Source organism: Triplophysa rosa, linkage group LG18 (genome assembly GCF_024868665.1).
Source record: "Triplophysa rosa linkage group LG18, Trosa_1v2, whole genome shotgun sequence".
NCBI lineage: Eukaryota > Metazoa > Chordata > Actinopteri > Cypriniformes > Nemacheilidae > Triplophysa > Triplophysa rosa.
Genome location: NC_079907.1, coordinates 22,193,135 through 22,204,014, shown reverse-complemented (window position 1 = coordinate 22,204,014; position 10,880 = coordinate 22,193,135). Strand labels below are relative to the sequence as shown.

Below are 10,880 nucleotides of genomic sequence, written 5' to 3'. Positions count from 1 at the left end.
TGTCACAATCCACCGTCTGCCCTCACTTACAACTGGACTACACTTCCCATAATCCTTTTCACCATCTCACCTGATCCCCATCATTGAACATTATTAGTTTATCCACGTCACCTGTTTATGTCTCATTATCTGTGTTATATAAGTTCTCTTCTTTGGTTGTTTCGGTGTCCAGTATTGTATGTTTTGGAGTTGTGTTTCGCCTGTGTTCGTTTTGGATTAAAGAAATCCTTCTGATGATCTGCTCGTTTGATCTGTTCCCTGCGCATACCGTGACAGTATGTCATCTGACATCTCCCATAGTAGGAAAAAATACAACGGTAGTCAAAAGTGCCCCAGAACTGTTTGCTGTCCTACATTCTTCAAAATGATTAAGGGGCGGTTTCCCAGACAGGGTTTAAGCCTAGTCTCAGACTAACTTAAATGTGAGAGATGCCTTGATCGAAAACAACTTGCACTGACATATCTTAAAATATATCACTGTGATTGTTTTGTCTCAAGATGCACACAGTAATATTTTTTTTGTAAAGTATGTTTTTTAAAACAACTTAATTATCCTAATTTAACTAAGGCCTAGTCTTGGTTTAAGCTAGTCCTTGTCTGGGAAACCGCCCCAATGTCATTTATCCTACTATGGGAGTCAATGGGGAGCAAGATCTGTCTGGTTACAAGCATTCTTCCAAATATCTTTCTCTGTGTTCATCAGAACAAAGAAATGTATACAGATTTGGAACAACTCGAAGGTGAGTACATGATGACAGAATTTTCAGTATCCCTTTAAGGCTCTAAGACCTTTTAAGCTTTTTATGATAACAAATGATCACATCACTTTAATTCAACTTTTAGCACCTGTTAAATTCAGCATCCCCTCAATAGCAAAAGACATGTTTATTAAAATGTAACTAAGTTAGTCTAATTAGCAAATGGATGGGCACTATACCTCCTCTCTCCTGAAGCTGAGCAACTCTTTCCTTCTTGCAGTTGGTATACAGCTCAAATAATGTGTCAGAGTTATTCAGGAAAGGGCAATGTAACTCCCATTTGCCCCCCAGACACTCTAGCACTGCGTCTACGAACATACACAGAGAAGACAGATCGTATTTAGTTGTATTATTTTATTATAGCAGTGGTTAATTCACCTTAACACTGTTAGCATTAAAGAGTTTCATGTCTATGGGGGTTGTGTTGTGTGCCAAGCTAAGCTCTGTAGCACAAATGTGAGATGAGTTATACCCAAGAGTTTATAAATCTATAAGAGCAATAATGATTGTTTTGGTTGCCTGAGTTAGTAATGAGATGGAATCATCAATACTTTAGTTAATACCTGGTTTAGCTTTACCGGCCACTCTGTGAGAGAGATTGTGATATTGCTTCTCTGGGGTGTCAAGCTTTGAAGGCCATGTGACTTCACTGCTATATGTAAAGGTAAAGAGAGACATTAATGCCGCATTCATTAACTGCGGCACACACACACGTTGTCACTTTAATCCCCTCTGAACCCACTATGCCCCACTGCAAAGTGTCCTGTGGCTTTCCTGGCCAAATGGAAAGTTGTCATTCTCTAATGTACTATCCGCCCTGCTCCTTAGTGATAGCATGCATGTGGCCTGGCAGGTATCCCACAGATGTATCCCCAGAGTGAGATAAACTGTCTCCCTCTCTCCCCACCAGCCGTCTCACTCCTGCTAAACAGTTGTCATGGAAGTCCACTTGCTCCTGGCGGCATACCAGACACTGCTGTGTTGGCCGGCTGACAGCGGGCGAACCAGTCGTGGCAAAGGGGATTGTGTGCTGCCAGTGGTATCCTCACGCCAGCGAAGTGCCATGGGGTCAGCTGCAACATAACACACAGTGAGAGAAAATCTGTGCGTTCAAAAATAGAATGAAGTGATCCAGATAAGTTTGAGCAAACATATGTCTTTGTTTCGTGACAGATGGCTGCTAATGCATTAATGAAACAAAGACTCGATTTAGGACTATTAAAGAGTAAAACAAGGAAGTTACATACCTACGACGATACATTTTGAAATGATATTTTTGGGAAATGTAAAATTTAAATGAAATTTATTTTTACTACACAATCAGTCTGCTAAGAATGCTTATGGCATTTTCCATTAATTGGCTACTGAACAATTTGTTTTTGTAAAATGTTTTGGAAAAAAGTTTTATAGTCACACTTTAATAATGTGGTAGTTGTTAACATAGTTAACATGAACAATGCTTTTACAGCATTTATTAATATTAGTTTATCTTAATTTCAGCATTTAGATGTAAATGTTAACAAGAACCAACGAGAACAATTGCATTGGCTTTAACATTAAAAGAGAAAAACGATATTGGTTTTTGTTAGGTTCAGTTAAAGCTAATGTATTTACTAATGTTCACAAACGAATACAACCTTATTGTAAAGTGTTATCCGTTTATTATAAATAATACTAAATAATACTAACTCTAAAAAAACCTTGATCAGTGAAAAGATTTTGTCGTCATTTACTCACCTTCGAGTTGTTCCAAATCTGTATAAATGTCTTTGTTCTGATGAACACAGAGAAAGATATTTGGAAGAATGCTTGTAAACAAACAGATCTGGCTCCCCATTGACTCCCATAGTAGGAAAAATTACTTTATCATTTAAATTGTTTTGTTCTGTTGAACACAAAAGAAGATATTTTGAAGAATGTAGGACAGCAAACAGTTCAGGGGCACTTTTGACTACCATTGTATTTTTCCTACTATGGGAGTCAATGGGGGGCAAAATCTGTCTGGTTATAAGCATTCTTCCAAATATCTTTCTCTGTGTTCATCAGAACAAAGACATTTAAACAGATTTGGAACAACTCGAAGGTGAGTACATGATGACAGAATTTCCAGTTTTGGCTGAAGTATCCCTTAAAATATACAATATAGAGTAATGACAACCAGAAGAAGCATTCAACACAAGCAGACGCCTCTCAACATGCGCACCACCATTTCACCACAGTATTCTGATTATTTGGATTAAAAAGCACCCTCACAAATCTGGCACTAGAATCAAAAGCCCCACTGTCTTTCTTATTTTCTGCTGGGTATTGAGCATTCATATGCGTAACTGCCAATAGGTCTAAACCCCTCTGGTGCCAGACCCCTCTAGGTGCCCATCTCTAAATTCATGCCAGGTTTGTGACACACAGTGTTAGGATTCTGGCAAAGTCAATAGTGCACACGCCCTGCCCCTGTGGCTCATGGGTAAAGCTTAGATCATTAAGGCAAGTTGGTCACTCCTTGATGTCAAATATGAACACCCATGTTTTACACAGTATGAAGTGTGTATACCAGTGGATATCTTGCTCTGTGTTTTATTGAAGAAAGAGGTCTTCTTATTCCTTTAAAGTCCAGCTAAGACATTGACATTGACAGACTAAATTCATAGTACCCAAACAGATATTTCACTTTTCACAGTTTTTGTACATGTCCGTACTTTCATGTCTTCGCTACACAAAGGCTTTTAAACATTTCTATTACTTAAGAAAAGGGTACAGTTAAAGTGAAAGTTCGCCCAAAAATGGAAATGGTGTCATCATTTACTCGCCCTCTTGTCATTTCAAACCTGTATGACTTTCTGTCCTCAGCAGAACACCAAAGATATTTTGAAGAATTTTGTTACTGCCACCCTTTCACTTGCATTGGTTTTGTGTCCATACAATAGAAGTGAATGGGTGCCAACGCTGTTCGGTAACCAACTTTCTTCAAAATATCTTCTTTTGTGGAAAAAAAGAAAAGTCATACAGATTTGAAATTACAATAGGGTGGCTAAATGATGACACAATTTTCATTTTGGGTGAACTATCCCTTTTTTGCAGTGAAACCTATGCTGGTTCTTCAATAAGAAATATAAAGTAGAACATGTTATGGCATGATTTAAAACATGTTTTATGATATTATGCAAAGTATTATTCTTTCTTTTGTACTTATTTAAACCACAATTTGCAGAAGTGTGACCAGTATGCAAAACACTAGAATCCATTAAAAAAAATGAAACATGATTAGTTTGTAAATGTATTATGATAACATCTTTTACCTGATTTGATTTTCCTATCTGATAATTGAAGTGCAAACTCCTCTGCCCGCCGAACCTGTGCCTGCCCCAACAGGTCACTGCCCACAGTGCCAGTCAGCTGCCAGCGGTTAGTGTGCCCAGTTTGTGTGCGCTGACACAGCAGTGAGCGAGCTGCCACCTGTTACAATCATAGAAAAACAGTACAAATAATAATCATGTGCTGCGCATGTTAAAATAAATCCACTTTGTATCAGAATTACAAAGCGAAAATATGTTCAAATGTTTCAAACTTACACCTCGTTTAGAGTTTTGCTGTGAAATGTGGGAGGTGATCAACCTGAAATAAATAAATAGGTTTGTGATGCGTGAATTGCAAAACCAAATTTAAAAACAGATTTTAAGGAAATAATATTTTTGACAAAAAATCAGATTTTTTTAGCATCATTTATTTATGGTAGTGCTACCCATTGTTTTCTCTTTTAAACAGTTAGGAAAATATAATTATTATATATATGACTAATAAGAATAATAAGCCATGCATGACACAATAACCCACCTTGTATGAGGTCTGGAATGCATATTGCTGCAAGATAATGGACTCCAGTGAATATACATTCCCTTTCATTCCAAATCCTTTCAGGCGTCCTGACTGATCATGTTCCCAAACATTCAAGGAATATTAAAAAAGGCTATACGGCTCATCTCAACTAAAAGACTAAAAGCCACTAAACAAACTCTGGCAGTATAGAGGAGGATGAATAGAGATGACACTAACCTTAGTAGTGTTTACGGCTCATATCTACTGTTGACAGATCCTGTTGCTAGGAGATGTGGGGGTACTTGACCTGTCAAGTATCGAATTACACAAATTATCACAATATGCTCCACTGAAACTTGCAAAACACATAAAAATGATACATACAAAACAATTGTAATAAACAATTTATAATAAACAATGCTTGTACCGGAATATAACCTGCTTAAAACTAAACCTAGCGTTTGCATACAATTCCCACAGTTCAAACTGAAACGAGTTCCGCCCATCGCGTTCAACTCGCTTTCTAAACTAACCAATCACAAGCTCGAAAATCCTCCTACGTCCGTCCACCGAGGACTCTGGTTGGACAATGAATCTACGCCCGTGTCGCAACCCGAGGGTCGTGACGCGAAAACGCGAAGGAGGGGGAAGGCGAATGGAGGCCGTTGGTATTTCAGAATCGAAACAATCGAGGCAGAAATACACAAGAGAAACCTAAATAAAAGCCTTTTGCTGTGTATATTCCTGAAAGTCGCGATACGTATCTGAAAAACACTCACGGCGGTGTTGACAGAGTGTGTGTGAGGCAGTGATCATCAGTTCTGAGCGTTTGTTTATCTAGTGTTTAGAGCTCAGAGGCCCGGATTCACTCTCTTCACCACCCAGGCGAGTATTACACCTTCTGCTCTCATTCCGTTGGCTTTAAATAAGCAGGTAGACACTACAGATTTAATGTATACATTTTATTTCAATTGTACATTAAATATAAGTCTGTATCAGGGCATGTAATTGCGTGGTTTATGGCAAATATGTCATAACATGGTCTGATTAGCATGTTAGCCTGTAGACGCTAATAATCATGCTAGCGTATTAGCATTGTTATGGTGTTTTGAATCTACATAGATATGAGCTTGTTTCAGCCACAAGTAGGGTTTAAGAGAGGTTAGGAAGTTGGTTTAGTGGCGTCATTTGCGTGAGGAGGAAAACGTAACGTACGCCAGGAAAACAGAAGAGACCTGATACAATCTAACGTTAACCCAATGGCTAATATTAGCATGTCAGTCAGTCGCTAACAACCTCTTATTTCTGTGCTGTTATTAAATTAACGTTAGTGTTTGTTAATGGAGAGATGTTATGTTTTGTCCAAAAGCTTTAAAATATTTGTGGAATTTTGCTGTTAAAGCAAGTTAACGACCCCAGAGTCAACTCCGTATTGTGTTTATCAGTCAGTATTAACACGAAACCATAAATAACGGTACTTTTTGTTAGTGTTGATGTTAGTTGGTATTTTGTTGAGCTAATTCTTAAACTTCACTGTTGTTTTATTGCATATTATGTTTTATTTCCGAAATTAAAGCTTGTTATTTATCAGTCATTGAAGCGTATTGCTTCAGGTTTGTTTTTCTTGGTGTTGTTCAGAGTGACTTAAGCCCATTTCATTATTTGTGCTTTTAAACTATAATAAAGTCAGAATCACACATACCAAGATTTTTGTAGTAATTGTCCTCCTTGTCAGCACAGTAATGCAAGTGGTGGTTGAGTTTGAATTGAGTTTAGGAGTAAATCATTTTTTATAATGGCTAATCCTAAAATCTTTTTGGTTCAGACAAGTAGATGACATAATACTGTTGAAACATGAGACATCATCAAAGATCAGCTTTTGGTTACAAAACATGCAGTTATGTGGGCTTTTCATGAAAGCGTTTTTTATTCTCTTCACAGGGAATATGAGACAGATGCCACAATGACATCTAGATTTGGAAAAACCTACAGCCGAAGAGGGGGAGATGGGACCTCCAAGTTTGACGAGGTGTTGTCCAACAAAAGGGCCACGCTCAGCACCAAATGGGGTGAAACAACTTACAAAGCCAAGGTGGGAGCAAAGAGGCCTGGTTTGAAGATCGAGGTGACTGACCGGAACAAGAGGCCCAAGGTCGTGGAAGGTGACTCCTCAGAGGATCCGTTTGGGTTTGACAGTGATGATGAGTCTAGACCGGTCACATCTCGTAACGTAGCCCAGACCAAGCCTAAGGTGACATCCATCGGAGTCTCTCAGGCCAGCCTAACGCTGGAGCCCAACAGCAGGGTGAATCAGCCGGCCAGTGTGGAGGCCGTGGCCCCCAGCAGGGCCCCTTTCACACTCAGTAGTGAAAGAAGTGCTCACAAAGTGCCAGAGGATCCTGGGAAATTCTTTAACACCTCTGCTGCAGGTACGTTATGTTCCTGAAGGACTTTCCCCACTTATTATAAATGTCAGCTCTTTATGCTGTTTGCATTTCATGTACAGTTAGATTTATTTCTTTGTTTTGGGAAGTTCACCATGTCACCTTGTTTATTATTTGTTGTGCTTGTCTGAGGTATGGCAAGTGTTTGCTCCAGTACCAATGCCAAATCAACTGCTGTTGTGGGCTGTTAAATTTATTTTGATTGTTGAAAGAAACTTGATCTGTTGAACTTCATGTGAAGGGTGCGTGCACTTTATCTTGCACACCTGGCCTAGATTTGGGTTTCTTGTGGTTGTTTGCTTGTCTCTTTGTAATGTTTGAACAAGCACCTTTTTGATTTACAGAGGCAGACTGCATCTAAATATCGGTAAAATTCACTGGCAGTTTATTTTTGGCATAACAAAGATTCAGAACAAAGGAGCTTATATCACAGAACTTATATCATAGATTTGGAAAGCCTAATTTCTGAGTGCTTGTCAGCTGTTTATGGTGGTTTTCTTTGGTTGAGTGGCTTTTTACTTAGGTTGTGAAAGAGAACTGGTGAACACCACTTGACTACATCAGGTGTTTCTGATAGATGTTCAGCATCTTTAGAAGTATGTCTGTTTCTGTTTTATTTTCGTGTCCACTTTTCAGTAATAGAGATTTTGAAATATTTATTAACATAACGGTTGAATGCTGATATATGAAATTTGAGTTTCATAACTCTTCTTCAAGCATTTATATAGCTTCACATGACGTCTATATCACTCTTGCTATTGCTGAAGGTTTTTTTTAGTTTGAAGAGTTTTGCTGTCGTATTCCTTTAATATCCAACAAAGTATCACATTAGGGAGTTTCATAGCATACCTAATTGTGTCACAAAATGCTAATGGGATAATTGTAGGATGCTAATTTCGGTGTAATAATTGTGGGATTTCAATGAAGTAATTGCTTGGCCCTTGGTCTCAGGAGTGCATTCGATCTGACATAAACTTTCTTTTTCATGTATGTTTGCGTTAAATGAAAACATTGTTGAGGGATCACCCATCATTGGCACAGTATTATTCTGCTGTAAATGCTCAGGACATCAGCATTACAAGCTTTATATCTGTGTAAGTCCCAGCTTAATACCAGCATAATGGATACACGGGTTTGACTCATACAACAGCCTGAAGCTCTCTGCAGACCAAGAAATGAAAATCTTTAATTGGCTCAAACCCTATTTTACATTTCCTCTCCATAATTGCTTTTTCAGGTCGGTATTCCTCCAGGGTCTTGCAAATCATTTGGCTGACTAAGTAATCAATGAGGTGAACTTAGAGGAAAGTTTTAAAACACTGACACCCTGTCAGTGGCAATGTTAATACATGGAGAACATTTCGACGCCCGTGAAGCGTAGCGTCTGGACTGATGTCCATGTGCTGTTTATCTCATTTAGGAGCACAGCACAGAGAACTCATCACCCTCTGTCTTTATTCGCTCCGTGATGATTCTTCTAAAACAGTGCATGCTGATGAGTGAGGTCTCTCAAAGATCCAACTTAAGGTACTTTGACTTTGGTTGGATCGTCCTGTTACCTGATGAGACATTAGACCAGACATTAGAGAAACAGTTCACAGACAGAGGTTTAAAAAAAACTCCAGTCATTTACTTTCTTTAATGCAGGATCCAAAAAATATAACAAGAACAGTTTTGCTAGCTTTAGTGCAAAACAAATGAAACAATAAAAAATGTGTACATTTCAGCTACTACTGTATTGTTGTTATAGTGTGATGTAGGAATGTGTGTTTGCAATATTGGAAAAAGGAAAAGAATACAGATGCAGCTTCTCTGAGAGGGTTTTAGGATGCTAATATTACTCTCAGGTTTGTAAAATCATCTCTTGAGATTTTTGTGTCTCTATTCAGTCCCTTTTATTCATTACCTGTTGCTATAACCAGGTACGTAAACTTTTTTTCTCACAGCACCGGTGCTACAGAGGTTTTGTCATCTTAAGAAAAAACACAAGTGCAGGTCATCACATAAATAGACAGGTTATACAAATGGATAAATTAGGGCCATATAATTTTTAGTTTTTTACCAAATTAGTTTTTTCCTTTTTAATTTTCCTGTCTGCTGTATTTTCAGTGCTTTACTCTACAGTAGTAAATACATTTGTCCACAAAAATACTGTATACTGTAGTATTTACTACAGTAAACTGCAGTGAAATTCTTGTGTACTATAGCATATGGGCCTATGTGAATAAAAGCCAATTTAGCCAAATAAAAATGTAGGCTATTAACTAACATTAACCAACAATGAATGAGCAATACATTTGTTCAAGTATTTATTAATCTCATGTTAGTTAGTCAAAAAATACAACTATTTATGTAAGCTCCCCTGTTGAAAAATCCAGTATAGGCTGGGTAAGGTATGTTTTGATCGATGCTGGTTTGATCTTAAACCAGCTAAGAACCATCTTAAACCAGCACATGAACAGTTTAAACCAGCGCAAACCAGCATCAAAACATACCAAACCAGCATAGGCTGGTTTTTTCAACAGGGTCTGTTCCATTAATACTGACAAATACAACTTTGATTTTAAATAGTAAATGTATTCGTAAAATTAACATTAGATTAACAATTAATAAATAATGTAAAAATATATACCTCATTGTCTAGTCTTGTTCAATTTAACTTCAAATAAAAATTAAAAAGGCCTATATTGCTATTGCTTATTAGGGCCTTATTGCTATGGCAGTTTATTCCCCGTGGTATCGAAAATGGTATCGAATATCGATATTTTTTTAGGTATTGAATCGAAGTTAGAAATTCCAGTATCGTGACAACACTAGGGTGTGCTTTGTTTTTCAAAATAAGTCATGGAGTAATGAGTTATATAAAATAATGCTGTTTGTAGGTTTCGCAAGTCATGACAAAAGTCACTTGGCTACTGCAGTGCATTAGACAAAAAGTTTATTAAGAAAAGTAACAATGACATTTATTGTGCTTTCACGGATGTGACACCAGCGCATTTACAGCACGGATGAACCAGGGGTTCTATACTGCCCATGTTCAGTGTTTTAACTGTAATGCACCACAACAGCCAAGTGACTTGCGTGAGCCGCCTTATTCCCCTGTGCTACCCACTTGAGGGGCGCGACCCACAGTTTGAGAAGCCAAACCTCTGATCTAAAGGTCCATGCATCGCACATCATGGCCACTCTGCAGAGGTAAGGGATGTTTTTACACTTACCCTTACAGAAAACCCCCGCTGGTGCACAGCAGGTTGTATTTCTAGCTCTACTTTTGACATTTTCTATTTAAAGTATTGCAATATATCGCAATGTGTATCGTATCGAAATACATAGCAATATATTGTATCGTGACCCATCTATCGTGATATGTATCGTATCGGGAGGCACTTGCCAATACACAGCCCTACCAAAAACCCATTCAAAAACCCATAGACTTTGGAGCGATGGAACCGGAAGTCTCGCTTCCGTGGTTTGCATACAAAAATACATCATCTCTGCGGCTCCCTATATGATCCTATTTGTTGTAAGGAATTAGTGAGTTTACATGTCTGATACAGACTTTTTATAGGATATGAACACCATTTATAGGTCTCTTTATAGGGCTACAGTTGTTCAGAAGTTATTTTAATTATTTTCAGAATTTGTCCTTGGAGAAGTAATGGGTTGCTTAATGGCAACTCGTCATTTGAATATTGTTAACTAAAAGAACGACGTTTTAGGTGGTCGTGACCGATATAAGCCTACTTTTTTCATTTTGGCCTTTGAGAACCGAATGAATAGGGAAATGTCCAGAAAGTAGTGATATAACTCATTGTGTAAGTGCTCTTGTGTAACAGATGATTTTCAGACTTTACAGCCTCTCTAA

The 10,880-nt window shown here is 38.0% G+C and overlaps 2 protein-coding genes across 6 annotated transcripts in view; one reads left to right on the top strand and one right to left on the bottom strand.

The window, feature by feature from the left end:
• The window catches only part of btbd16 (BTB (POZ) domain containing 16), a 14,746-nt gene extending 9,670 nt beyond the window's left edge, over positions 1-5,076 (bottom strand). The window contains exons 1-8 of one of the 4 annotated variants that reach the window (XM_057358650.1): positions 4,999-5,076; positions 4,809-4,878; positions 4,590-4,682; positions 4,328-4,370; positions 4,055-4,211; positions 1,726-1,831; positions 1,322-1,410; positions 938-1,066 (exon numbers count right to left, since the gene is read on the bottom strand). In XM_057358650.1, coding sequence (XP_057214633.1) covers positions 938-1,066; positions 1,322-1,410; positions 1,726-1,831; positions 4,055-4,211; positions 4,328-4,370; positions 4,590-4,648 — 583 coding nt within the window. In that variant the 5' untranslated portion in view covers positions 4,649-4,682; positions 4,809-4,878; positions 4,999-5,076. The other 3 variants (XM_057358648.1, XM_057358649.1, XM_057358647.1) reach the window with 3 other exon arrangements.
• A 135-nt stretch (positions 5,077-5,211) lies between these two features.
• The window catches only part of waplb (WAPL cohesin release factor b), a 28,114-nt gene continuing 22,445 nt past the window's right edge, over positions 5,212-10,880 (top strand). For both annotated transcript variants that reach the window (XM_057358646.1, XM_057358645.1), the window contains exons 1-2: positions 5,212-5,456; positions 6,513-7,000. In XM_057358646.1, coding sequence (XP_057214629.1) covers positions 6,535-7,000 — 466 coding nt within the window. In that variant the 5' untranslated portion in view covers positions 5,212-5,456; positions 6,513-6,534. The remainder of the gene's footprint in view (positions 5,457-6,512; positions 7,001-10,880) is intronic.